The sequence below is a fragment of the Macrotis lagotis genome, chromosome X (assembly GCF_037893015.1).
Source record: "Macrotis lagotis isolate mMagLag1 chromosome X, bilby.v1.9.chrom.fasta, whole genome shotgun sequence".
NCBI lineage: Eukaryota > Metazoa > Chordata > Mammalia > Peramelemorphia > Peramelidae > Macrotis > Macrotis lagotis.
In genome coordinates, this window is record NC_133666.1 from 658,415,660 (window position 1) to 658,431,085 (window position 15,426).

General features: G+C 42.4%; 1 protein-coding gene across 1 annotated transcript in view; it reads right to left on the minus strand.

The window, feature by feature from the left end:
- Positions 1-15,104, minus strand: part of MMP17 (matrix metallopeptidase 17) — a 33,248-nt gene extending 18,144 nt beyond the window's left edge. Inside the window, exons 1-2 of the mRNA XM_074200467.1 lie at positions 14,960-15,104; positions 6,081-6,207 (exon numbers count right to left, since the gene is read on the minus strand). Coding sequence (XP_074056568.1) covers positions 6,081-6,207; positions 14,960-14,999 — 167 coding nt within the window. The 5' untranslated portion in view covers positions 15,000-15,104. The remainder of the gene's footprint in view (positions 1-6,080; positions 6,208-14,959) is intronic.
- Between the last annotated feature and the right edge of the window lie 322 nt (positions 15,105-15,426).

Below are 15,426 nucleotides of genomic sequence, written 5' to 3' on the forward strand. Positions count from 1 at the left end.
AGGTGGTGCAGTGGACCCCATTTGCCTTGCAAAAAAACCCCCTAAAATACATCATTGTACCTCAGTACCCTTATCTGTAAAATGGAGGAAGGGACTGAGCTTGATAGTCTTTGAGATATTTTCTAGCTCTGAAATTTATCATTTATTCAGGAATTCTTGTTCAGCTACAGGTTGGACTAGACAACTTCTCCAGTCCCTTTCTAACTATAAGACTGTGACATACTTATTTCCTTTAAATACTTAGAGATCATAGATCCTATGGGGCAACCAGATGATGAGGTAGATAGGGCACTGGGCCCAGAATCAGGAAGATCTGAGTTCATAATTCTGGGTAAGTCACTTCACCCTGTTTGCCTCATTTTCCTCAACTGTAAAATGAGCTGGAGAAGGAAATGGCAAACCATTCTAGTATCCCTGCCAAGAAAACCCAAATGGAGTCACAAAGAGTCAGACACAACTAAAATGACAGAACAATATCAAAAGATTTATAGTGATGGACCTTTAAATATCATCCAGTCTAAAATCACTTGAGGAAACTGAGGCCCAAAGAGGTTTGATGACTTGTCCAAAGTCAAATTGGTAGTAAGAAGTAGAGGGAGGATCTGAACTCAGATCTTCTGACTCTAAATTGAAGTATAATAAAACATTATACAACATTTCTCAAGTTGTACTGTGGATGGAATTAGGAATAATAGGAAGAAACTTCAAATGTCAGGAAATACTTCCTGCCCCTTGGAACTGCCCCCAAGCAGAGGGGGACACCTCTGGAGAAAGTGAATTCCCATTCTCTGGAAGTCTTCCACTAGAGGCTGGATGAGCTCTCATAAGGGAAGATGGTGGAAGGGATTCATATTCAAGGGCAGTTTGCCCTGAACCACGGCTGAGGTGTCTTTCAGCTCTGAAATATTGTGATTATGAGACAGAAATTTCTAGATGCCAAAATGCCACCAAAAGCCTCATCTTCATCTAACGTATGTGTGGCAGGGACAGCGGAAGGTATCAGGGGATCAGGGTCTGTAAGAGAAGTAGAAGAGGATCCTAGAGAAGCTCCATCAATTAGATTCAAGAGAAAAATGATTTTTTTAGTTTTATAAAATCAAAATGATCTATTTTACATTCCATAATGTAATAATAATAATACCTGGTGATAGACTGGTTGATAAATATTGATTGGCAAGCCTTCCAACACTAAGACTGTGGGATTCTGTTTCTGTTTTTGTATCTTATCTCCTGCCTTTGGGCAAGAATCCATTGCATCTAAACTGTATCTTCCCTGATATGCAAATATAACTTGCATAATGATCTCTGACTATAAAACTATAAAACATTCTATTTACAATGTTTGGTTGTAAATTCTTCCCTTACTTACATCAGATTGCTTACTACCTCAGGGATGGGAGAGGGGAAGACAGAGAAGGAGTGATAGAAATTGGAATTCAAAATTTAAAAAAATATTTGTTTTGGGGGCAAAGATAAACTAATATTTAAATATTATTTAAAAAATCAAAAAAGAGAATGATGATTTCTTCTATAGTCATCTATATTAGTCTGGGTATAAGTACAGGGAGAAGTAAGTGCTTTCTTGGGCTATGACTGAGGTTTCATAGGGTTGTTCATTTAGTTGACCTGGGGGTTAAGTGGCAGAGCATGATTTGAACCCAGATCCTCTGACTCCAAATTCAATGTTCTTTACATTGTACTCTGTTATTTGGGCAATGAAAGAGAATCCATCCCTCTTCTAATAAGGGGAACCGTTGACCTCCTGAGGCAGAACATTCCATTAGGCCATAGCAATCAAAGACTCCTCTGACTTTCCAGTCCAAAACACTCCTCCCTGCCATCACTCTCTTATATATGGATGTCCTCTCCTATTAGAATGTAAGCTCTCTGAGGGCAGGGACTGTCTCGCTTGCTTGTGTTTTCCTACTCAGGGTCTAGGAACAGTGTCTGCTACATGTTGTGTTTAATAAATGCTTATTCATTCATTGTCTTCCTAGAAGGATCATAGGGTTAGAGTTGCAGGAGACCTTTGAGGTCCCTTCAATTCAATACTCCTTATTTTATAGTTGAGAAAATTGAAGAGCAGAGAAGTCAGGTAATTCTCCCCAGGTCACACAAGATAGTAAATGGCAGTGTCAGAATTTGAACTCAGGTTCAGTCCTCTTTCTCCTGACCAAAGAGGTTTAGTTTCCTTAGGTGCTGGCTGTGGTTTTTTTCTGTCTTGGAAAAATGCTCTAAGATTCTAGTCCAATTCTCCTATTGTTCAGACCATTTAAAAGCAAGTTAGTGGCCCAGCTGGGACATGCTCTGAATCCAGCGCTGTGCCTACTACTCCAGGCTCCCTCCACAGAACAGATCTCCCCTGATCCAGAGACCAGTCAGGTTCCTATTCTATCAGAGGCCCCTTCCCCCTTCAGGAACTGAGTCTCCTGCAGGTGGGAAGGGAATCAGGCCCAGTCTTAATAAGCTCCTTCCTGACACCTTTGGATGACTGCCTGCTCCATCCCTTCTCTGGCTTTCATTCAAAGTATTCCATTTCCAGATTAATTTAATGCAGCTTCACCTAATGAATGTGTTGGCTTCCAAAGGTCTCAGCCAGGTCTGTGTAGTCATCATTTGGCAGATACTGTGGGAGAGACGGGGCCTGAGGGAGCCTAGGCTGGGAAGCCAGGTATCTTCAAAGGTCTGAGGCCTGAGGAGACACTCAGAGGAAAACGGCCTCAAGGGTTAGATTGACTCTCAAGACTGGCTACAAAGGGTTGGACAACGCTGTTGCTGGGTCCTAAGGAAGGAAATAATGAGATATGTGGCCTTGATGAGTTTATTCCAGACCAGGCTGGACTTGTCTTCTAAGAAAAGGCTGCAGAAGAGGGGGACTGGAAGACATCTGGGTTCTCCCTTCCTCTTCCCCCTTCTCCTTTCTCTTGTCCCAACTGAAACCATATTCTCTAAGTGTGTATTAACTTAACTTCTTCCTGTCCCAAGTCACCAAAGGAAAAAACTAGGTCCACATACTCCAAACCAAATTTCACCTGCCCCCAATATCTCTTAATCAATTAATTACTATAGACATAAGAAGTTGCCCTACGCACACACACGTGCACACATACACACACACATACACACACACAAACACACATACACCCCCCCCACACACAACCACCCCTCACTCGTTCATTCATTCAACCAACTAACCAACATTTATTAAGATTTTTATAGTCAGAGATCATTATGCAAGTTATATTTGGGTATCAGGGAAGATACAGTTTAGATGCAATGGATTCTTGCCCAAAGGCAGGAGATAAGATACAAAAACAGAAACAGAATCCCAGAGTCTTAGTGTTGGAAGGATTGCCAATCAATATCTATCAACTAGTCTATCACCAAGTATTAATTACAGGCTTGCTCTGGGCCAGGTTCTGGTGCCAGAGGGTGGGGATACAAAGGCAAAGGTGAAATAGTCCTCAATTTTATCATTCAGCCTTTACCTGAAAGCCTCTAACAGTAATAGGAAGGTAGATGGATCGGTGAATAAAGCACTGGACTTGAGTTAGGAAGATGTGAATTTAAATTTGGCTATGTCACTCTCAGCAAGTCACTTAATTTCTGTTTGCTTCAAATGTAAAATGGGGGTAATAAGAGTAGCACCCACCTCTCAGGGTTGTTAACTTCTGTCTGCCTCAGTTGTTTCATGGAAGTAATAATAGCAGCATCTACCTCTCAAGGTGGGTGAGAAGATGAAATAAGATAATATTTGTAAATTGTTTTTGTTACTCAGTTGTAGCCAACTCTCTGTGACCCCATTTGGGATTTTCTTGGCAAAGATACTAAGTGGTTTGCCATCTCCTTCTCATTTTACAGATAAGGAAACTGAGGCAAATAGGATTCAGTGACTTGCCCAAGATCACACAGTTAGTATGTATCTGAGAATGGATTTGAACTTGTCTTCCTCACTCCACACCCAGTTCTCTATCCACTGAACCACCTGATTGCTCTTAATATTTATAAAGCACTTTGTAAACCTTAAAATGTTTTCTAAATGCTAGCTGCTAATGGGAAGGCACTCTGAGACCATTCATTCATTTTGGGTAGCTCTTATCATTAGGAAGAATTGGCATCAAAGCTAAATTTGGCTTTGGGTCCCTTCCCTTCCTTGGGGCTCCTAGTTGGCCTTCTGTGACCAAGCAGAACAGGTCCAAGTCTTCCTCTATGGAACAGTTTTCAAATTTTAGAGGACAGATATGAATTCTGCCCTCTCTACCTCCACCCCACTTATCTTTTTAATAGGAATCACTGAATTAAAAAAAAACAAACAAGCTGATTAAGGGCTTACTATATTACAGACACAGTATGGAGAAAATAAGGCAGGAGATGAGTCCTGCCCACAAGTAGCTTACATTCTTTTTTTTTCTTTCTTTTTTTCAAGGCAATGGGGTTAAGTGGTTTGCCCAAGGCCACACAGCTAGGTCATTATTAAGTGTCTGAGGTCGGATTTGAACCCAGGTACTCCTGACTCCAGGGCTGGTGCTCTATTCACTGCACCACCTAGCCGCCCTGTAGCTTACATTCTAATAGGGAATAGAAACAGCTATTCCAATAAGATCATTTATTCAGACCTGTCAGAGATTCCAGAGGCCATCTAGTCCAGCCCCCCTTATTTTATAGCCAAAGGAACTGAGAACCAAGGTCAGGCAGAGTATAAGGTAGGGTTTGAAGCTAGAACTTCAGATTCCAGAATTAGCTTTCTGCTCTACTACCAAAAAGAATCAGAAGAGGGTGGTATTTGTAAAGTCAATGGTGAGAGGATATTTGGTCTGGTGGGTTGTCAACAGGGCCCCAGATTGCAGAGAAAAGAATAGACTAAAAAAATTGGATTTGTTGGTTGGGTCACTGTGACTTTTGCGAGATCAGTTTCAATACAATGGTGGGCCTGGAAGTTTGACTTTGATGGGATGAGGAGAAAATGGATAGTGAGGATGAAGAGGTGTCAGGTGTAGACAACCTTTCCAAAAATTTTCTGAGTAAAGGGAAGTTAATTGGATGGGATCAAGGCAAGTTATTTTTTTAAAGGACTGGAGAAACCTCAGCATGTTTGTATGCAGAAGGGAAGGAAGCAGTGGAGAGACTGAATATCCTGAAGGAGAGGAGTTGATTGATGGAGCAAGTTACTAAAAGAGGGAGGGAGGGAGATCAAGGTTACAAAGCAGAGATAGCAGTCTTGGTGAAAAATGTCTTATTTTGTGACTGGGAGGAAGGAAGAGAGAAGGGTTGATGAGGCTGAGAAGATTGGAGGGATGGAAGAAAAGGTTGAGGGAAATGGATGACCTCAGGATGAGATGGGGACAATTGCTCTAAGGGTTTGGTGGTGGAGGCTTTGAAGAAAGAGATGCTCAGAGTAGGATAAACACGTACCCACAGACGTGTACATTTGGGACACATAACAACAATGATATAATGATGACGATAAATGACAATTAGCATTTCTGTATCACCTACTATGTGCCAGTCACTCTTCTAATTACTTTACAGACAACATCAAATTTGATCCTTATAACAATTATGGGAAGTGGGTGCTATTATTATTCCTTAATAGTTTTACAGATGAGGAAACTGAGGCAAACAAAAGTTAAATCACTTGTCCAGGGTCACCAGTATTTGAAGCTGGATTTGAACTCAGGTCTTCTTGATCTCAGGTTTAGAGTTCTATCCATTGCACCATCTAGTTATATTCCTATATGATTTCTCTCTCATCATATTCAACTGAGATCAATGTATAGCATGGAAACAATGTAAAGACTAACAGAATGCTTCTGTGGGGGGTAGGAGGAGGGAAGCAAGAATGGGGGGGGAAATTGTAAAACTCAAAATAAATAAAATCTTTCTAAAAAAAAAAAGAATATGTATTCCACAGAGAAACCCAGATACCTCCAGCCTCCAGATGTGAGTGGCCCTGGAGGGCAGTGGGGACTCTGAAAGACCAAACTTACCACTATCCATGTCAGCCTGCTGGGGCTTAGACTCCCTTCCTTGGGGAAGGGGCAGGCAAGGAGGGGTCCAGGCTGGCATCAGGATGCACATACCTCCAGGACAGATTTCTCTTGTTCCATTTGGTTAGGGAGGGGGTGTTCCGCTTCCTTCGAGCCCCAGGTATAGGCAGGTCTGGCAGTGAACAGCGTGGTGTCTTCATCAGCTGTAGGGTGGCCTCATCTATTTGGAAGGCAGTGGGGAGGGGAGCTCAGGAGTCAGGAGCCCAGGCCGTCCCTTGGTTCCCCAGCTGGCTCGTTCCATCCCGTGTGACCTTGCTCTTGGCTCATGGTTCTTTTTCCCATTCCTGAGCACTCTCCCTCTATCCTAGAGGAGATTCCAATATTCCACCCCTTTCCCTTGCCCATCTAGGGTTGATGTGACTGGCTGGCATATGTGTGTCTAAACTAGCCCTGAGAACAGCAGTCCTGAACTTAGGGCAACAGGGGGTTAGCCTAGAGAATCCTGCTCTCCATTTTTCCAAGAGTACAACTGGGGAGTTTCACCAGCCCTGTCTGTTCAGACTGGGGTGAGAGAAGAACTGTTATCAAAGACTCCTGCCTCTCAAGGGACCTTAGGGACACTCTGGTCCAATTCCCTCATTTTATAGGGGAGGTAAGTGAGACTTGCTCAGAGTCATATAGATCAGAGCTAACAGAGTTGGGATTTGAACTCTGATCCTCTGAATGAAAAGAAAACCAACATTTCTAGAGTACTTTAAAGTTTGCAAATAGATGAATTCCCATCAATCAGTGAGTAAGGTTCTCTAGGTATTTTAAAGAAAAAAGAAACTAGGGACTAAGACATTAAGTGACTTGTCCAAGGTCGCTCAAAAAGTCAGTGGTGGGATTTGAACTCAGGTCTTCTTGACCCCAGGTCCAAGCCTTCCATCCATCATGTCAAGTTGCCCCACCTAGAATCAATTCTACCTCATAGGAGTAGCTCGTGGAAAGCAGGGCCTACTGCCCCGAAGGCTGACTCCCCCTTTGTCCACATCTCTGCCCCCCCTCTTTCTAGTTCCCGGCCTTCTGCTTCCTAGAATCACCCCAGATTTTGGAGGAAGATCAAAGCCAAGCAGGGTTTGGAGTTCATTCTGCGCATTTATGGCAATCATTTCCTAAAGATCTATTGCAAGAGAATATTAACAGAGCCTACTGGAATGCAACTTTTAAAGCAAATTAATTAAAAGATACAATTTACAAGGATGAGGGTAATGAACTTTTTCCCTCTCTCATCTTTACAAAACCCAACAGCAAACAGGAGGCAGTGAACCATGACTAGAGCTGCTCCTCCTGGAACTTAGGATAAGTTTGGAAGGAAAAGAAAGAGATTTAATTAGGAATGTGCTGAGCTCCCAGATCCAGGGATAGAATGGGTCAAGCATCAAAATCTGTGGGTGTAAGAACAGACTCCTAGATTTACAGCTAGAAGGGACCTTATGGATCATCTAGTCCAGTCCCCTTATTTTACAGAGGAAACAGAGGCACATAAAGGTCACAATCATAATAATGAATAGTTAGCCTTTGTATAGAGCTTTTAGGTTTGCAAATTGTGTTAGTAATGTAATATTTTATCTTTGGCAACGAATCATGGGAAGTAGATTTTATTATTATCATTCTCATGCTATAGTTGGGAAAACTGAGGCAGACAGAGGTGAAGTGACTTGCCCAGGGTCATAAAACTAAGATTTCATTTGATCTTCACAACAGCCATGGGAGGTAGATGCTCCTATTGTTTCTGTTTTACAGATGAGAAAACTTGGGCAAACAGAGGTGTCCAGGGTCATACAACTAACTAGTAAGTGTCTGAAGTTGGATTTAAACTCAGGACATCCTGAATGAGCCCCAAATTTCTTCACCTTCTGGCTAAATAGCAGATTTATAATTGGAAGGAACCTGAAGTCACTGAATCCAACCTTTCTTATTAACAGAGAATGAAATTAAGGTTCAAGAAACTGCAAGGTAGTACAGTGGAAAGAGTACCAACCCTGGAGTCAGCAGGATCTGAATTCAAATCTTGTTTCAGTCACTTACTATCTGTGGGACTCCAGGCAAGTCACTTAATCCAGATTGTGTCCCTGTCTTCCCCAAATCAAGGCTCACAGAGGTCATGGAAACATTTAAAGTTGGAGAAGATTTCAACGGTCATTCCTTCTCATTTTACAGAAACTGGAAGTTGAGGCCCAAAGAAGTGATATGACTCCCTTGGTGGTTACCTAGGAAGTATGTGGTCAAAGTGGGATTCAAACTCAAGTCTCATCAGTCTAAAGTCAGTGACACCAAAATGTAGCATGTGATCCACAGGGGACTGGCTTCCCTCTAACTTCTTTCTTTTTTTTTTTTTTAAAGTTTTTACAAGGGGCGGTTAGGTGGCGCAGTGGATAAAGCACCGGCCCTGAAGTCAGGAGTACCTGGGTTCAAATCCGGCCTTAGACCCTTTATAATGACCTCGCTGTGTGGCCTTGGGCAAGCCACTTAACCCCATTGCCTTGCAAAAACTAAAAAACTAAAAATAAAAAAATAAAGTTTTTGCAAGGCAATGGGGTTAAGTGGCTTGCCCAAGGCCACACAGCTAGGTCATTATTAAGTGTCTGAGGCCGGATTTGAACTCAGATCCTCCTGACTCCAGGGCTGGTGCTCTATCCACTGTGCCACCTAGTTGCCCCTCTTTCCTTTCTCCTTGTAGAGTGGACCAGTCCTACAATTCCCAGGGAATACCAAGAGTCTGGGGAGAAATTATGGAATCATAGGATATTAGAGATCATGCAGATCAGCTTCTTTTTCTTTTTCTTTCTTTTCTTTCATAGAGGGCAACTTCCAGAGGAAATGACTTGAATAAAGTAGCACAGTACCAAGGAAGGGGGGACTCGCTCAGGGTGGAGGGCAGTGGGACTATCAATGGAAGGCAACACAGAAGCTAGAACCCTGTCTCTGGTACTTTCTCTGCTGCTCATCAGTGGCAGTGGGACTGTCACATAACTTCCCAGAACCTCAGTTACGTCATCAGTCAAATGGGTACAATAATCCTCACTCTGACCTCTCCCACAGGGATGTTGTAAAGTTAAAGGGCTTCTCAGGTCTTAGGGTAAACTGTTCTTTTTATTTTCTTATTTTTACTTTTGGGAAATGCCTTTTCTCCTAGAGCAGGTGTGTCCACCTCATAGCTCTCAGGCCACACACAGCCCTAAAACCCATTCATGCAGCATTATTACATTTTACTATTATGCTCACTGGTAACATGGGTTATAGTATAGTCATAAATAAATATTAAATTCTACATGCAGCCCTTGATAAGCTTTTGTTGGATGATGCAGCCCAGGAGAGCTAAGAGATTAGACATCCATGTCCCAGAGGGAAGCAGACTCAACTCTGACCTGGTGAAATGATTTTAATGGTCCCCCTCAGTCAAAGAGCAGTTCTGCCATATGAGCAAGAACTGGCTGGGAAAGGTGTTGGGTCGTTGTATCTCAATAATAGGCCTGCCTCCCCGCAAGCAGCAAATCCAAGTTTCCCATTGATCCTGTGGGTTAAGAAACACTGGGGCATGTAGGCCACCCTTGAGAGGGGGCAGAAATCATATTTGATTTAGTGACAGGAAAGACCTGAGTTTGAATCCTGGCTTTGGCATTTATTTACGAGCTGTTTGACCCTCAGCTCATCATTAAACTCTCTGAACCTTCGTACAATCATTTATTTCTTTTTGATTTGACTCTTTGTGACCCCTGATTTGGGTTTTCTTGGCAAAGACACTGGAAAAACAGTTAAGTGACTTGCCCAAGGTTATACAGTTAAGTGTCTGAAACCTGATTTGAACTCAGGAAGCTGAATCTTCCTGTTCCCAGGCCAGGTGCACTCTTCACTATATGATGCCATTTAGTTATCCATTCAACTATAAAATGGCAATAAAAATAATATTAGAAGAATCCATTTCATGTGGCTGTGGTGAGGCTTGATGAGAGGCTAGCCTATGGAGGGGACTTTTTGACCCTTAAGACATTTTATGGATACCAATTATTTTTATTCCATTAGTGGATATACTCACTGCCCTGCCAGGAGGGAGGGAAGGAGAAGCCCCAGCCTCAGGGAGAAGTCCTTAGCCTTGGTCTGAAGAGGCCTTAAGTATGGTGAGTAAAGCTAGTGAAGAAGACAGGCTCCGTCTGAAGGACGGCCCCTTATTTCAAGCTAATAAAGTTGTCAGACTACTGGTGAGTGGAGAGCCTTGGAGAAAATCAATGGGTCCCTGAGGACTTTCAGAGGGGAGAGAACATCCCTATCTATAAAGACAGATATCACCTAGATGCCTATCTCCATTTCTATCGATATTTCTTTACATAAAAAGAGATTAACAACTCACTGAGAGATTTATAAAATAGATTTATAGAGCCTTTGAGCAGATAGGGACCTTAAAGGTCATCTAGTCCAACCCTTTCATTTTACAGATGGAGGAAACTGAGGCTCAGAAAGGGAGGGACATCCTTAAATTCACAGACAATTGAATGGCTTGTGTCCCTCCCTCCCTTCCTCCTTCACTCCTTTTTTTCCTTTTCCTCCCCCCCCCATTCATTCCTTTAAATCCTTGAAGATAGTACCCCAACCTTCTTTCGATCTCCTCTGTAAGAAGGTGGGAATGGAAGAATCCTGTCAAATGACTTGATTTTAAGCTCAGAGGCAACTAGGTCAAGTAGTGAATAGAGGAGTGGGCTTGAAATCAGGAGGATCTGAGTTAAAATTCTGCCTTGGATAACTATTGAGGGTATGACCTTGGGTAAGTATATTTCTCTCAGACTCAGTTTCCTTAACTGTAAAAATGGGGATGATAAGGGTAGCTACCACAACAGGTTTGTTGTAAGGGTCTAAGGAAATAGAATTTAAAGCACCCTATAAATGCAAGCCATTAGTTTGGTTTTTGTCCTTTGTTATTTAAGAAGACCAAAATGATATTGCTGTATTGGAGATAAGTTATATGTGTCCAACTGAGGCTGATCAAACCGTTATGAACACAGACGGCTCTACCTCAGGTCCGGCACAAATGGTTCATGTGAACACCTGGGGTGGGTACTCTAAACTTACATCTCACATGTTTCCTGAGTTGCTTCAATTTTGCCTTCCCAAAGAGTGGTCCTGTGCCAGGGACTCCCAGGCTGCATAATCAGTTCTACAGTTCTTCAGAGAGACCTTCAGGGCGTCCCTCAATTGCTTCTTCTAACTCCCTTGTGAGCGCTTGCCCTGTGGGAGTTCTCCATAAAATAGTCCTTTTTGGCAAGTGTATGTACTTCTGGCCTTCTTACGATATGGCCAGACCACTGTAGGCTCATGGAATATAACATTCTCCATTTTTTTTAAAGGCTTTTTTCCAAGGCAATGAGGTTAAGTGGCTTGCCCAAGATTGCACAACCAGGTAATCAATGAGTGTTTGAGGACGGATTTGAACTCAGGTCCTCCTGACTCCAGGGCTGGTGCTCTATCCACTGTGCCATCTAGCCACCCCTAACATTCTCCTTTTATTGATGAGGGCAAACCTAAAGTTAAGTTACTAAGGGAAGTTAAGTGATTTAAGTCACACAGATTTTAAGTGGTAGAGTCAGAATTCAAACTCAGAACCCTACCTATTATACTCTTCCTAAGAGTGAACATTTATATAGCCCCTATTGTTATTTATAGTCATTATCTTATTTGAGCCTCACAACAACTCTGGGAGGAAGATGCTATTATTAACTCCATTTTACAGATTAGGAAATTGAGGCAGACAGAAGTTAAGTGAGTTACCCAGGGTTTCACAGCTAGTAAGTGTCTGAGTCTGAATTTGAACTCAGTTCTTCTTGATGCCAGGTTCAGCACTCTAACTACTGAGTCACATTGCCTTCTTCTTTTTTTTTGCAAGGCAATGGGATTAAGTGGCTTGCCCAAGGCCACACAGCTAGGCAATTATTAAGCATCTGAGGCCAGATTTGAACTCAGGTCCTCCTGACTCTGGGGCTGGTGCTCTATCTACTGCACCACCTAGCCACCTCTACGTTGCCCTTTTGTTTTTAAAGGTTTTTTGCAAGGCAATGGGGTTATATGGCTTGCCCAAGACCTACATTGCCTTCTAATGTAGTAAAATTATATGGAAGCATATTTCAAACCTCCTTTATATACTGGGCTCCTAGCTGTTCCACAAATAAGACACTACATCTCTTAATTCTGGACATTCTTTCTGGCTGTCCTTAGATGCCTAGATGCCTTCCCTCCTCTGCTCTGTCTATTGATTTCCCTGACTTCCTTTAAGTATTGATTAAAATCTCACCTCCTACAGGAAGTCTTCCCTAGTCCCTCTTCATTCCAGTGCCTTTCCTCTGTTCATTATTTCCTCCTTATGTCATTTTGGTCTTCTTCAATAATGAAGGAAAAGAACTATTTTCTTCTTATCCTGCATATAACTCACTTGCATATATTTATTTGCATGTCATCTCCCCCCCATTAGACTGTAAGCTTCTTGAGGGCAGGGACTAGCTTTTGGTTCTTTTTGTCTTCAATCTTTAGTTTGGCACAGTGTCTGGTCTATAATAAACTCTTTTTAAAAATGGATCTTTTTTCTTTATTTAAGGCAACAGGGTTAAGTGACTTTCCCAAGGTTACACAGCTAGGCAATTATTAAGTATCTGAGGCCAGATTTGAACTCAGGTCCTCCTGACTCCAGGGCTAATGCTCTATCCACTGCACTACCCTGCTGCTCCCCCATAATAAGGTCTTAATAAATATTGACTAATCAATCAATTGATAATAGTGAAACTGAAAATGTTAAGAAATAATATTTTTCTCTGAAACTCTTTCCAGACTCTTAGGAAATACTTCTTAGAAAGATGTGTGCACACAAGGGAAAAGGTGAATGAACGTATTAAGAGGGAAAACAAAACTTAACCCTTGTTTGGTTCACCCCCAGGGCCTCCCTATCCACCCAGTGTCCTCAGGGGCACCCTTCTCCTCTGAGGAAAGGTCAAGTTACTAGTGGAAGGAAGGAGATCCCTTTGTGGCACTCCAGGGTAAGGGGAGTGGTTCAGAACTTAGCTCCTCAGTTCTGGAATGTTAACCCAGATTGTACTTTAAGACATCTTTTCCTTGTTCAAGATCCTTTTATGTTACCTGAAATCTTGGAGCAGAGAAAAAAATGCCAGAGAGCATGAGGTACTATGCCAATCTGAACATAGCTCTTTCAAAGTTCAAAATGACTTTGGTGTAGACGATTGGTAAATTGGTAAAATGGCAAATAGATGGCACAGTAGATAATGCCAAGCCCAAATTTGACCTCAGACACTTACTAGTTATTACTAGTAAATCACTTAACCCTGTTTGCCTCAGTTTCCTCAACTGTAAAATGAGCTGAAGAAGAAAATGGTAAGCCACCCCAATATCTTTGTCAAGAAAACCCCAAATGGGATCACAAAACGTTGGACATGACTGAAACAACTGAACAACAACCACCTAGTTGTTCAATTAAGTGTCTGAGTCCAGATTTGAACTCAGGAAGATTCTATCCACTTTGACACTGAGCTGCCTTTATTTTGTTAGGTAGCAAGAGTCATTTATTTTTCACTAATTGGGACATTTTTCTGAAGATAGATTTTTTTTCCCTTAGGTTTTTGCAAGGCAAATGGGGTTAAGTGGCTTGCCCAAGGCCACACAGCTAGGTAATTATTAAGTGTCTGAGACTGGATTTGAACCCAGGTCTTCCTGACTCCAGGGCCAGTGCTCTATCCACTACACTTCAGCTGCCCCTGAAGATAGATTTTTCAGAGACATGAGTATCATGGATGAGGAGTGGGTTTATGTCTATTGTGAGGCAATGACAGCTTTGGGGTTGAATTTATTTGAATGAACTAGAAATTACATTGTTACAGAACTAAAAACCTTTTATGTACAAAAATGAAAAGTCTTACACTGAAAAATAATACTTTTAATCATGTGAATATGTAATCCTTTGTGATGTTACTTAAATAGAAATATTTGCATATATACACACATATATCTTTTGAACTATTGAAAGGACTATAGTACTTTATATTTTAATCATATCATGTTTTTGTAAGTATTCAATATATTCCTGTATATTTTTCTATGTTCTATTTTTTGTAGTCTTAAAAAGGGCTTCAAAAGTATCTGAATGTATAAAATAAAAGTAAATACCCTTGGGGCAGCTAGGTGGCAGTGGATAGAATACTGGCCCTGGAGTCAGTTAGTACCTGAGTTCAAATCAGTCCTCAGACACTTAATAATTACCTAGCTGTGTGGCCTTGGGCAAGCCACTTAAATTCATTTGCCTTGCAAAAACCTAAAAAAATAAAAAAGAACAATTCTTCTTTGCCCACTGGGGCAAAGTCAGCTTTAGGACCTTGAACTGTGTGCACTGTGATTGAGGGGCACAAGGGGCACAAGGTTAGAGCCTGGCCTTGGTACAGTGAAAGAATACTGTCTCTCCAATCAGTGGCCCTAGATTCATTTTTCATTTTTTTATTTCATTTTTTTTTTTAATTTTTGGAATGGTTTTTTGGGGCAAGGTAATGGGGTTAAGTGATTTGCCCAAAGTCACACAGCTGAGGCTGAATTTGAACTCAGGTCTTCTTGACTCCAGGGCTAGTGCTCAATCCACTGCGCCACCTAGGTGCCCCTCAGATAAATTCTTTAATCTTTTTGGACCTCAGCCTCCCACTGCATAAACTGAGGCCATTGGACTGAAGTCCCTTCCAAGTCTTTATCTCTGATCATATGAAATCAAACTTCTGGAAAACCCCAGGTAAGAGTTCTAGCTTTTGAGTTGACCTATGCAGGTGGTTATTGGGCTCTAAGACGAGTCTGGAAAGGATATGTGTGGGGCAGTCAGATCAAGTCAGCTGAGCCCAGCCTCCCTTTCCCATCTTCTGGCTTCCCCTGGCCCCAGGTCCAGCCCCGGTAGTACTGACCAAGGACACCAGTGGCCTCCAGGCCCCCAAACCGCTGCATGGCTGCAATGGCTTTGGTCAGCTCCTCCTGGGTCTGCAGCTGCCCTGTCACGGGGTCTGGTGGGGGCAGGTAACCGAACCGACTCAGCCACTCCTGGGGAAGAGAAGAGAGGGACAGATAAGGAAATGGCTGGGGTCTGGAAGCCGCCGCCTGGCTGAGCATGGTCGGTCGGTCACTGCTGATGCTCTGGTGACCTTCATGCATTACCATGCTGACAGCTAATTTCCCAGCCAGCTGCAAAGTGCCCTGGATAATGGGAACAGAGAGGAGGAAATGTTGGATTATATACTGGAGACCTGCTCATTTATCTTCCCCAGGACTGACTCCCAGCTGCATCAGTTCCATTACAGGGGATGACAGAGGCCCCCACTGAGGGGACTCTGAACACAACCCCCCACATCCCACCCAGAGGAGGCTAAAGCCCAGT